The 14,254-nt window shown below is 38.4% G+C and overlaps 1 protein-coding gene across 1 annotated transcript in view; it reads right to left on the bottom strand.

Annotated features, from left to right (window-relative positions):
- CMTM4 (CKLF like MARVEL transmembrane domain containing 4) overlaps positions 1-14,254 on the bottom strand; it is a 42,130-nt gene that overhangs the window by 12,751 nt on the left and 15,125 nt on the right. The window contains exon 2 of the mRNA XM_075510825.1: positions 7,247-7,423. Within this exon, the coding sequence (XP_075366940.1) occupies positions 7,247-7,423 (177 nt within the window). The remainder of the gene's footprint in view (positions 1-7,246; positions 7,424-14,254) is intronic.

The raw sequence follows: 14,254 nt of genomic DNA, 5'->3' as shown, positions 1-14,254 counted from the left end.
TTTTGGAAGAAGTCAGAGCAGAAACAAAAGAGAATGAACTACAGCAAGAATTCAAGAAATAAAGGACACTCCCTAAAATAATGTAGCTTTTTTCCACGTAAGAGAAAATGAATAATCGTGACAATAAAAAGAATAAACTAATTGAAAAAAGATGAGCCATTTCAAATCTGGCCATGATGTAGCTGAAGTTCTTGCTATTATATTTATAGACAAAGTAAAAACCACATCACACAGATAGAAGAATTTCTGCTGAAATTACAGCAACCTCATGAGACAGTATGCTGTGCCATAAAATACTGTACAAAGCTGCCATCCATAACAGAGAATAAAATCTATGAGCTGAATCAAATCCACTCTAGACTGCTGCTGCTCCCTTTCTCCTTTCCAAGATGATTCAAAAATGAAAGACTGACTTCTGGTCACTTGCTAGTTATTTGCAAGTCATTCTGTTCAGTAACCAATGGTCCTACTAGTCCAAAGCAGAGTATTCCAGGACATACATTTGCTACTGCCATCACTAGCTATCCGTCCCACTCAGAAGCAGCATAAGGCAGAGGAGGCATCTTAATTAAGTTGTAGATGAAGATGGGTTTATGCCAAAACAGCATTTTATACCAAAATAGATAGGGTGAGGCTTTTCTTCTGCTGATTCTGCTGTAAAGGTGGGAAACTCTAGAAAAGAAAAGTGGACAGCATCCTACAGTCTTTCATTTTTAAGGGTCTGGGTAGGTATGGTTCCTGGATTAATGAGGATGGAGAAACTGAATTGGTGCTATGAATGAGAGGTCTGTTAACAGACCTGAAAACTCCCATTAAGTAACTCCTGAAAGCTGCAAGGGACATCAGCTCCGAAAGCTTCTGTTTAGTCCTCCAGTTTGGTACATTACCAGGAGTCGGCTCTGATGCCCAGAGGTGTCAGTAACATTCACATGCCTTTGTCCATCGCTCTCCGTGACTTCACACATGCAAACTTTTAAGAGATATTCAATCAAAATACACACTGTGCCTTTTTATCCTGTATTTCGTGGTGAAGTAAAAGACTGCACAAGTGACCAGATACTTGTGCCATACTGCAATTGTAATTTGTATAAACAAAACCATGACATTTAAACTGGTGGTTGCTTTTGTTATTTGCTTTCTGAAATCCAAAAGTTTACATTTAGATGGAGTGTAAAGTAGCTAAATGGATGTCATCTGGAGAAGAAGCCTGCACATTTCAACAGCTTGACTTCGTCACAAAAGGTGACAGAAGTTAGCAGCCTGCTGCTGTCTAGGTCATTTTCCACAAAAGAGAGAGCTCAACCTAACATTTCCTTTTAGCTCTGTTTGGGTTTTGGTGGTTTGTTTTTCAGTTAGCAGGGGAAGGGAGGGGAAGTGTGGTTATTGATTGGGGGTTTTTTTGCCTCTTTTAATTTTTTTTTGTACAATGCCCCTAATTTTTCCTCCAACCAGTCCTTTAATTGCAAGGTTTGGGAACTTTTTCCTTTGTTTCTATGTAAAGCTATCAAGTTTACAAACATACCAGGCAGTCCTCTAAACCAAGCACCTCTGGTCAAACTGCCATAATTTTACTCTATAATCATATTATTAAACATTGTATGAGCATTTTGCACCACAATTAAAAATGGAAACACAGTTTCTCAAGCAAAAATTAGCCCTAGGTAGAAAGAACAGAATTAACTGTATGACCATTAATTCTCTTTTTTTCTCATTTATTTAGGCCTACATAGGTAGGGGAGCCTTTATTCAAACACTAGATTCTGCCAGTCCAAGATTTACGTAAGCATCGCTTCCCCCTGATAAAATAGCTCGTGACCAACAACTTCAGAAATATGTTAGTGACCCAGAGGGCTGGATTCACGCTGAGCAAAAAGAGATATCTTAGTGACCATCTCACAACACGGGGCTATGCTGCCTGGCCCCCACACAGGGCTGAAGGTTCCTGTGGGTCCCACATCACACACAGCAGCCCCCAAAGGTCTCTAGCATTCATCTGCAGGTGCTCCTGTTCAAGGACTTTGACCCAGTGCCAGGTGTCTGGCACTTGCTGGAAATCAGTTCTACTTCCAGCATCTCAAGCAAAGTACGTCAAAAACCCTGAATTAATATAAGTGACTTTCAAAAACCCTAGTCAGCCCTCTGAAAGGTCAGAGACAAGCTATGATTTTGAAGGAATGGAAGAAGTGGACTCAAAACTAAGATTCATATGATTTTATTCTTATTTCTAACTATTTTTGAGTTGGAATACAAGCTCTGTTAGGAGTAGTAACTCTGCTGTAAATGACAAAACACATTCCTGAATGAATGCTTCTACAATCCCTGGTTCATTTTGGTTTCTTGAAGACCACCTGCCTACTTTCCTCTCAGTTCTTTCTTAGCTGCTCCTCACTGCTTTCCCTGCATGTTTTTCCAATAAGCAGTCCAGCACACAGACAGGACCAGCAGTTACCAGCACAAAGCAACAGACCTTACTAGCAGTAACTACCAAACCACGTAATATTTCTCATATTTAAAACTTGTGTTTGTATTTCTTACAGAATAATGCATCAATGTTTACATCATGCTGCACCAAATGAGAACGAATGTCCACAAAGAGCACTAATGCAGAGGAAATTAATTCTGACTATTTTTTATTATTATTTATTTATAAAATATTCGCTTTTATCCTTAATAGGTATTGCTGTTTTGGCAGCAGTAAACACAAAAGAGTGAAGGATGACTTACTTAATTTCTCATTCAACAGCTAAGCAAGCTGAAGAAAACCAAGATGTTTTTTCAAAATAGAAGGGGAAAAATATAAATAAATAAATAAATAAAAGATCAAGATTGCCCTGTGAAGGCCTTTGAACTACAGATTTGTAATTACACTCTTCAGAGCCAAGGCTGGCACAAGACAGTTTGTCATTCTGGCACCACATCAATTTTTCTGCCAACTACTTCAGTGTCAGTTGCTTGCACACCAGGTTTCATCGCTGCAACAACTGAAAAAACCCCAACCCTGCAAAGATGATGAAATAAGTTTTCAGGCAGCACAAAATACAGCTACTGATCTGTGTCTTCAAAGAGACACACCTGACTCCCCATGTTTCCCCCCCTATAGCAGTTCTTCCCTGGGACTGAGTCCAGGCTAACAAGCCTGGTGGAAGTCTCATTAGTTTGTGCTGTGCTCAATCCTGTGCCTCATCTAGGCTGCTCTAGGCTGAAAAACTCTGCATTCAGAGCTGCGCGCACACACGCACAAAATACACTACCAGAGCTCCAGTGGATGTTTTTTAAAAAAAAAAATTTTTTTTTTTTTTAAATCAATCATCAAAATCTATTGGAAGATCTTTTCTTTTTCCTACACACAGACATAAACAGCCCATTCTACTGGCTGATTATGCAATGATTTATGTCTGTAATGACTCACATTTCTCTCATCATAGTAACTGTCATCCAAGAGACACTGTCAAATTTCAGTGTTCTCAGCTATTTGCCATCACTTCTCCTACTCCCCAAGTCACCTCAGTTTTCAGCCCTGAAAAAAGTACCACAGCATTACGGTGGATCCACTCTGCAGTGACAGTTAATTGTCAGAAAGCCTGGCAAACCCCATGCAAATTCAACAGAACACTAAAGTTACTACAAACACTTCTGTTAACTTTCCTACCCCATCCCTACTTCGAGGGCCATGTCATCCACACGGTTTGGCTGCAAGATCTTAAGCTCTCCCTGTACAACACATGAGATTCAAATAATGAATAAAAAAAAAAAAGGGTAATTTAGCCAAACACAAAATTATAGCTAACATTCAGTTATTAGTCAACTCTGAAAACAAACATTTCAAAGCAGCAGCTCGTCAGTTAAGCACAAATCTCTGCCGTGGTGTGATCTTCATTCCCCTATGACACTTGCAAGTCTCCCTGCAGAATAGGCTCCCTTTGAGCTATGAAGCATAAAGGAAATGGAAATTTCCACTGACAGGTTCCCCAGCTTTTGCGTTTTTGCATAATATTGCCAGTGCTGCACAACACAGACAAGTGACTGTTCTTTCATCTTACTGTAACAGACCTGCCTCTTCCCAACACACTCCAGCGTCTCACCAACTCCATGTTTCTTTCATGATTACCTCAGGAAAATGTGAAAATGGTTGGCAAGTCTCTAATTAGGGTCAAAACAAAGCTCTTTTCCTCAAAATGGATTTTTGAGGCTAAAATGGCTGAAAAGATATATTTTAAAAAATTTAGTAAATTTGCATATGTGTTAGATGCTAGTATATACTGAGTCACATTTTCATTCCAACCAGGAATAGTGGACATCAGACAATACCCACAACACATTAGAAAGAAATCTAATTTTAATAAAGTCCTAAAGGAAACAATCCTGTGTTGGACAATAGCAGTTGATGGCCTGGTACTTTCTAATATGTAGGATCATTTGAAAGCAAATGGTTCCTAGGAAGTTTGTGCAAGTGCTGTGTTTAAAGAAAGTCTTCTTCCTAAATTTAAGACTATTAAATTCTTTCAAGCACTGTAACACTTTCTTCTTCTCACTCAGCTTCTAAAAGCAAAGTTTGAGACTTTTCACAAGGGAAGTACCCGTTATAAAGTCATACATATCTTTTTAAAGCATGTACATTAATGAATTTATACATAAGCAGGAGTGACTTCCTCCTAAAGCATTCAGGAGTGTCAAAGTCTGTTGTTCAGAAAGCAGCTCCTGTGATAACTGCATCATATACAGAGGCTGCAAAATTATCAAAATAACCATCAAAACACAGGGGAGTACTAAATATTGAAAGAGGCAAATAACGTATGAATATACATCTAAATTGTAAAGAATAAAATGCCAAAATAAGCCAAAAAAACATGTGGCCACAACTCTACATTCTTAAATTTCCTACTAACTTTGCCGAAGTAATCTCCCATAGGGTTTTATCAGCAGCCATCAATCTCCCACTCTGTACATGCAACAGCAGATTACAGCTATCTGAATAATGAAGATACTCCCACACTCCTCTCAGAGCATCAGTTCTATCACACTAATGATTGTTAAAAATCAGTAAGCAAGACCAGGAAAAAGGATGGTCTCATCAGTTAATGGAGATCAGAAGCTTCCAGTTCTCTTCTCACTTTCACGTTAGAGATCTTTGGTATAATGATGGAAGAAGCATTTCATCTTCAGTACATAACTAAAAGAATGAGACTTGCGAGATCATGACAGTTTACTTCTACCTCTGTTGTTCTGGCAATATGAACTAAAGCAAAGGCATTTGCAGTGTATTCCATTTGCCCTTCAGGTTGAACTCTGACCGTGTCATGTTGCTCCATGCTGTTTAGGTAGGGGGTTCAGAGTGTGACCACTGCCCTAAAAACCAAAATACTTAACTTGGGGCGGGGTATGGACACGGACCAAAAAACAATCCACACCACAACTGGTTGGATTTTTAAGCCCTCTTTTCTCAAAAGATCACTAACAGTGCTATGCAGAGACAAGTAACACAGCACTCAAAACAGCAATTCTTGTCACTCAACTACCGTAAGTAGTCAGAGTGGCTGAAAGGACCTACCAGTTACACACTGATACCTACTGCATGATTTGGGGGGAAAGGCAGAGAGCTGCATTTAGGCTTCTGTACTCATGTATGTTCAACATATTGTCAAAGTGTTCTGGTAGGCAGTAAAAGTGTGCCACAGGGCTCAACAACAGAACAAAAGGTACAGATACACAGAACCAAGGGTATGCAGAGTCATTAAACTGACTGTTCCAGATATACAACTTCAGCTCAGTCATCGACACCATGCATACTGCTCTGCAGCCTCTCGATAAAAAGTCTTGACGTCAAACTTACTTTGACCATAAGCTAGATCTAGTATTCACTGTGAGACCACTCGCATCACACCAGCAAAACCATAATGTATTTTATGTGACACTGATACACTTACACACTTGTTATCATGCTCCTGTACATCCTGCTAGCATGTACAGAACTGTGTGGTATACAAAGATGGTCTTCAATTGCTGTTATTGGCTGTCAGGCTGTTGTGATGCTCATTAAACCACCAAGCTGGCAACAGAAACAGAGACTACCTTTTCTCTGCAGCTGCTGCTTTTCAGCTTGCCACAAAGTGGTGACAATACTGGCAGAATGGAGACAAAAGGAGCAAAGGCAAGACAACCCAGCAATATTCCCGTGGTTCCACTGGTTTTGTTTTGCAAGCCACCTAGATCTCCCCCACCTACAGTTACCAGTCACAGTTCTCAGTTCTTGGTACCTACCAAGTACTCTTAGGAAGAGTTTCTCAACAGATCACACATCCCCAGGGTACAAAGAATGATCTAATTCCACATTCCAGTCTCATTTTAGACAAGTCATTTAGGCTTACACTTACTGCAAACTGCAACATTAATAAATTACATTACAAACAAACAAACAAACAAAATCACACAGAAGCCTAGAAATGTCTGGGACTGGTCTCCAACAGGACTTACAAAATTACTGTTATAAAATAAAACAGACAATAGGCACATACATATCTGTACTATCCAAAGAAGTTGGTATAAATATTGTCCATGAAGCTGACAGCTCTTTTGCTAGTATGACTAACATATTGATTTTGTGACCTGTGTTTATGCAACCCAATCTGAAAGTTTAACTCATACTACAGCATGGAAATGGAGACTTGTACAAAAGGAATGTGCACTGCCAGCACTTCTCTTCCTAAAACTCCTTGTATTTGAGAACACATTAAGCACTGCCAGTCAATGTTTAATAGTTATTTAAGCAATTCAAAACACCTGATTTTCACAGAAAGCACATCATTTTTTACATTACTACCCGATGATTGTATTAATCTGCATAAGAAAATATACGTTGCATGGCTGTCCTAATATAGAAAACAGCTTAAGAGAGAACAACGGGCTACTGTACATACAGCATCTGTCAAAGTTAAATAACTACAGGCTGCATTTTTATCCACTTCATCCACAAACTGTAATTGCTGGCATTAGCAGGAAGTTTTTCCTTCCAAAGAGAATCTACCAGAAGACAATTTTAGTTCTGTTTAATGTAGTTTAATCTTGCTACATTGCAAAGCTCCTTCTGCTGTTAGTATTCAAAATAAATATAAGCAAAATGTATACTTAACTCAGCATAAAGAACATTCATACACAATCTTAAACAACAGTAGAAAGTAAAGTTCAAAAACCAAACTTAAAAACAAATTTGCAGCTATTTTTAAGAGAGTGAGGATTTGTGTGAACTTACAGTAAGATTCCAGTTGATCTGCGGTATTCTTTTGTGAAGATTTAGACTGAACATAAGCAACAGAACTCCAGTAACCACCAATGCACTACAGCTCACAAACTCGAAGAAATAAAGGCCTTCGCAAGGGGAGCATTCCATGATGGTCTCTATGCAGATGAAAGCAATCAGTGCCAAAACCTAGGAAGAAAAACAAGTGGAAAAAATATAAATAGATTTCCACATTTTGAAAATAGCCACAAGTATTCCTGAAATTTCCATTGGGAACATGATCAGTTTACACTCAGGAATGTGTGATTTTAGTTTATAACAGGGCACTGTCTAAAGAGCAAAAACAAAAGCAAATTAATGCAAGACTTTCTGGATATCTCCTGTTCAACAAAGTATATTTTAGCAAAATTACAAGGAGCCTAACATCAAAATCACTGAGACACTCAGAAAGGCATGAAACCCCTTCAGGCCCTTGGCTTAATATGCAAACAGCACCTCAAATATTTTATTTCATTTTTCACTCATGACATGCTATTCCAAAACTTGAAGATTGAATGCATTTGTCTGTGGGCCAAGCTCAAGCTCAATTATATAGTATTAATATAGTGTGATTGTGAAAGACATTTCAATAGCTATTATTTAAAATTCACTACCAACTTGAGATCTAAATCAATTCAAAATAGAATAGATTCAGGATCTCTACCAGCCTCCAAAAATGCCTGCCCTTTTCATGTTTTTTATCATCAATATGCTATATTTCATATAAAACCATATTTTATCATTCCCTTACTAATAAGACAATAAAAAAGGAACTAACAGATGAAGAAGAAACTCCTGGTGCTGCAAACACATACATCTAACTGGGATAATGGTTAGTCACACTGAATTCAGAATGTATCTCAGCTGAGTTAACACAAATGCAGACTTTTGCAAGACAACAGTTTAATTTACTATTTAGGATAAAACAGTGAAACTCACTATACATAAAAAAATCTGCCCAATGGACAAAACTAAAATATATAAAAACCATACACCAATATTAGCTACCACTTACACCTACACAGACTATACAACTTACACATGTAAGACTAAGTTTCAAACTGATTCCTCTTTAAACGTAACTGGTAAAAGAAAACCAGTTGCATGGACAGTTTTGTTTTGGGTTTTAATTTTCCATGGCAAGCAAGGAAGGCCTTAAGAACATTTTGCTTTGGTTTTCAAGACAACCCTCCCACCTACCCACTTACGTTTTTCAGAAAGAATTCACTTTTTTGCTCTGCTGCAAAATTCTAATGAGACTGTAATAAGTCACTTCAATTTGAGTATGAAGAACTCTGGGGGATAGCCTCCTCAGAACTAAATCTTCCATAATTTGAAGGTTTTGTTCAAACAAAACGTAAGTTTAAAAGATTGACAGAAGCCACAGTACAAATCAATTTCTGCTAAATTCTTTTTTGCCAATTTCAATAATGTTTTGCAGATACACTTTCTTCCAGCACTTTTTATGCTTTATCCATTAATTTGTCTTTGCCTCCTACAACAAAACAAGCAAAATGAAGAAAAAGCATTTTGAAAGAAGTTACCATTTTTGCCGCCAACATCAGCAGCAATTCTAAGTAAAGAACAATACCCTGCATGCGTTGTTTGCCACATACTTCAGAATACAGTAGCTAATTTAAGTTTAAAAAAGATTAAAACAAAGCAAAACAGTTTTAATTAAAAAAACTCACACTGGGGTAAGGAAGTCTCTCACAGTTCACTTAGTACGCTCTCTTTAAGAGAGCGCATGCCATTCTAATTTTTGCCACCTAATACAGCAGGCCAATTCACATCAAACATTCTGAATGGAGATCCAGGACTACAGTGAACACTTAACTTCAGATTTTATCTTTGACACTGAATAGCTTTGGAAAAAAAGAAAGAAAGAATATGCAGTGAAATGGAACATTCAGAAAACCAGAATCAAAGTCAAACTATGATTTCAGCAATGACACACACACACAAAAAAATACTGTCCAGAACACAGCTTCATTTTACAGTATTAGCATGTAATGAAGTCCACCTTTTGTGTGAACACAAGCCTCATAACTGAAGCTGACACTGAATACAATTTAAAAATAAAAAAGTAAAGATCAAAAAAAAAAATCTTAGCCATTTCAAGCAGGATCAAGTATTAACGCTAAACGTTAGCTGGCAAAACTTTAACTTTTAGATGTTCTGATATAATAAAGTCTCCATTGTTCTTGCCACTATTTTTGATACGACACTTCTAAAATGTTTATTCTTTTAAAAGAAATGGTTCTGCAATATTCTCTAGAAATACTGTAGTACAAACCCAAACAATATTAGACTCATTTTCTAAAAATATGAACAGCTCTGAATTGTGCCACCAACATTAGGCTAAAGGAGCCAAAAACTCTGGCATGCCAGTTGTTACACTGGGCAACTGCTACTTGGCATATGGACTCTCTGTTGTTTTGCTGATAAAAATCTTACACTGGCTCTTCTCCATACCAGATAGCATTGCTTCAAGGCTAATGTACCCATCTTAGCAGTCAAAGCTCAAAAAAGATGAAAGAGTTTCTTGCATACAGCATCACAAATGAATTATGAAGAGGCACTTAAAGCAATGAACTCTAATCATCACATTACTTATATATTCCCAAGCTCAGAATTAATAATTAATGAGCCTCAGAGCAATTCTACCTTAGGATTTCATTTTATCCCTTAAGAAATTATAAAAGACATTTACCTGTGACACACTCTTACAAGAAAAAGTGTTAGCTGTGTACACTTAGGTTTGACTTAACCCAAACCATTTTAAATGCAAGTAAAGATGAAGATGTGCCATTACTTTAAGTAACGTGCAGCGGCATTAGTGTACAGAGGTCTGGGTTGTGGCAGCCCAAGTCTATTGATATGTTTATCAGAAAGGCTGGGAGAAAACCTCAATTGTTTCAGTTTATGATGGAGACTCTGGCCACAAAGTGGAGGCTGTGTTTTGGAAACATGCACGATAACTGACTATTAACAGGAGTATTATCATCACAGAGTGGATCAGGACACCTGAGCACTTGTTGGTTGGGGGGACAGGGAAAGGAGAACATTCCCATGCATACAATTTATCTGTAACACTTCTGTACCTCAAGCAAGATTCCAACTAAATGTGTTACCATTTTTCTTGCAATAAAAATATACTTAACCTTTCTCAAAGATTATCCATCCTACCAGTGCTACAGATAATGCCTTCCTGTTAACTGCACATTATTTGTCTCACAATGAATGCTATGACAAAAAAATAAAATCCAAATTAATCACCTCATCAGAAAAAGCTATGCTCCCACAGAAACTTCCCTTTTCGTAAACACAATAAATCTCAGTCTTTCAGGAGAAATATTTTCTCTTTGAAACATCACGGTAATCTTGTCCTCCTACACATTTATAAACTTGAAGAAGCATCCTTGCAATTAACTACAACTAATGCAAATCTTCTATAAAAAACACACTAGTGCTGCTTTCACTGGCCATTCCACTCAGAGGTGAACCTAATTTTGCTTCTAATCAAAAAAGCTAACTACTCTGAACCATGAAATGAAAGTGAAATACATTATAGACTCAAACCCATGACTTAGTCAGCTACATTACTTAAAAGTGTTGTGTAAATGCTGCAACGTGAGCCAAAGCAGCTTGCCAAAGGCCATGGTTCATTCAGTGATCAAGTTCATTTAAAAAAAAGAATGTGTTAACATTCTAAGAAAAATGCTTCCTTTTCTCTGCACTTTTAAATGTATGAAACAGATAATTTATGAGACACAATATATAAATTAAGTAGTGAATTAATACAATTTTGCCACCCAGAATACCACTTGATCGACATGGCCATAAAGCAGACTGATGTGATCGTAAGCGTGCCCCACTGCAAACTGCAGACAGACCAAGAGTCAGCGTTGGTCTCAGCTACCCCAGCTTATTTTCTGAGGGACTTCAGTGCAGGTTTAGCACTAATCATTTTCTCCTGTTCTCTCACAGACCTCTGTAACTATAATGAAAACATCTTCCTTCTACGTTTACCTCCATTGCCTGTCTACCACCCATCACTGCCTACTGAATTAGCTAATCTACATGCCGCTCACAGCTGACCAAGGCTCAAAGACCTAAAATGTCACTTCTCCAGGTCTTCCTATGCTCTTCCCTCTGCCACACCACACATCCAAGAGGAAACTGGTGCCTTGCCTTAGCACTCTGGCTATACACACTCCCTTGAGAAGAGGGAGGACCCCCCAGCCCTCCTGGGAAGCCTCCATGCTCCATCCAGACACCATTTGAGGGGGCAGACACTCACACTGCCCCAGATGACTGAGGCACAAAGCTGCAGCAGAGAAAAACCCCCACTCCCCAGCTGCTAAAGCTCCGCTCTTGCTTTGTAACACAAGTCACCAATGCTACCTCAGAAAACCAGGAGACAGGATCTATCCAGGCCTGCGTCTGCCTCGCTTGACTGCAGTTACAGGACTAGCTAAAAAAACCAACCAAACAAAAAAACCAACAAAAAACCAGTATCATATCAGAGCACAGGTCTCAGCCAATGAAATGCATGCTGCCATTTGTCCAATGCAGGAGGCGACCCCCACTTTCGAGTCACACCTCTTCTCATAGTTCAGGGTGATGAGTTTTGACAAGTTTTTCCATAAGCAGAAGTTTCAAGGTTGGTTTACTGTGGACAAATGAGAAGTTGAACGTGGTGGAGATCTCTTCTTACATGAATTACTGCTGCCTCCCACAAATGACACAGCTACAGCTTTCTCAGGCAGAGTCAATAGAGAAAGTTTCCTCTGATAGATGAAACAAACCTTTCCATCTGGTTTTCTCTGCGCTGAGTACTTCAGAAAGTTTTCTATTCCACCCTAATTCCTCCAATATCCTGAGATTTGTATAACTCTCTTTTATTACTATCTTTCTCTTTTTTAACAGTTGCTTTTGGTTTCCCTTCTACTTCCTCTCTCCTTGAAGTAAGTACAGTGGAGATTGTATTGATATACACCTTTGTCATGACAGAAACATCTGCTTATTCTACTGGATGCTCAGGTCCACGCAGAGGCATCCTAGGCTACCTGCACCTACCACCTTTTTCTTGAACAAAGGAGATGCAAGAGTCTGGTCAACAAAGCAGGATTAACAAGAATGAACTTCAGGGTAAGCTGAGAAAAGGTCTGGGCCTGCTCAGACTTGTAGCCCAATGTGTGCAATAGAGTTCTAACTCTGTGACGCAGCAAACCTCCCCCTGCTCTTCATCCCTCATCTCCCACCACCACATAATGCAAAGGCAGAAGAAAAAAATCTCCACGTAGAGGATTAAGTACGAGATATATTTCCCAATGATGAATTTTTGTGCTTTTTGCCTTGAACAAACTGGCAAACTGTTACCCAATTTTATTGTCTGGGACATTCAGGACTGCTAAGATAACTCAGGTATAGTGCGAGGCTATTGCACTTCTATTAAACAGCACTGAACCCCCACATAAAGGCTCCATTCAGAGTGAAGCAGCCCCTCACTGGAAGGGGATGAAGCAACCACAATTTAGGGCCATTTAATTCCTGAAAGAGAGCCTCTATACTGGGATCCAATGTCCTTTAATTTAGCCACATTAGCCTCCTACCATTATTGTATTCATCTCGACTTTCCTGTAAATTCCCCTGGAGAAGGGCCCTTAATGAAGAAATCATCTGCCTTAGGGCTATGTAAATGGCTTATATTTACATCACTTTCTTGGCAACACGGGCACGTCAGACATAAAACACTATTTCCCCAAAATGGAGAAAATGTGCTACGACAGGCACCAATGCTGAAAGAGAGCTTTTAGGAGGTTGCTAATAGTGTATTTTTCCTGTCAGAACATGTTGTGTTTTATTTTTGAAGAAAATAATCAAACAACTTTGCACTAAAAATAAAAAAGGCAGTCTGCAATGAAAACAAAGTAAAAAATGAGTTTTCCTGTTTATCTAAAACGTTACCACAGAAAGCCTTATTGTGTGGTTAAATGACATAATTATGCATGATTTCCAAAAAACCACAAAATGGTCAGCATTTTTTCTGCCTGAAAAATACCCACAGAATTTTAGTAAGAATGTCACACTACCAAGACATTTTTACATCCAGACTGTTTAAATTAATGGTACAGAAGAATACATATGCACAAAATAGAGAAGAAATAAATTGCTTTTACACCACTTAAAGTATCTGAAGACATTAAACTTTCTTGAATTAAAACCCAGATTTATTGTTCTCATTTACTTGGCCCAGCAGTCCCAACTTAATGTACGAAACCAAGTGGGTCTCATTCCTTGCAAAGCACATGCATTTCCCACATCTAAAACAGCTGGCACAGATATGAATATTTGGGATCATATGGCTTAAACACAGTCCTGCTTCTCCAGCAGGAAACCATCTTTTACCCTAGCAGAAGAATGACTGACTTCCCGCCTGTTCCTAGTCTGCATCCTTAAGACTAAAAGAAATGTGTTATTAACTCTGGTAATTGGACTGCAAGGAGCCTTAAGTCACAAATGAGTATTAAACTTTCCTTACAAGACAGAAAATTTAGGAAAACAATGCTTACCAGAGAGGGAAGCTTAAGAAGCACCAGTGATTCAGCACCCTGGATAAACTAAAATGGCACAAAAGACAACACTGAACAAATCCAGAGAAACTCAACCAAACCTCCAAATTCAACTCTGATTTGGTTGTGGTGGTGACAACAGAAATAATAGAATATTTAAATTTCAGATCTTCATTGCATCTCTAGAGTTTTACATGTAGCTGCAATCCTTAAGTTTTCATTATTTCTTAGTTCACTTTTGGATATAACGTGGCAAGACTTCAGCGCACTAAATACTGTGGAATCCTTATTAAATCAGCTGATCTTTTGCCACCTCCAGCAGTTTTCTATAATCCCTGAAAGATTCAGCTACTGCAGACTTCCTTTTCTCAACTTAGGCAAAAGACCAATTCTAAATACAGAA

Source organism: Mycteria americana, chromosome 8 (genome assembly GCF_035582795.1).
Source record: "Mycteria americana isolate JAX WOST 10 ecotype Jacksonville Zoo and Gardens chromosome 8, USCA_MyAme_1.0, whole genome shotgun sequence".
Lineage (NCBI taxonomy): Eukaryota > Metazoa > Chordata > Aves > Ciconiiformes > Ciconiidae > Mycteria > Mycteria americana.
This window is presented reverse-complemented; position numbering and strand designations above follow the sequence as displayed.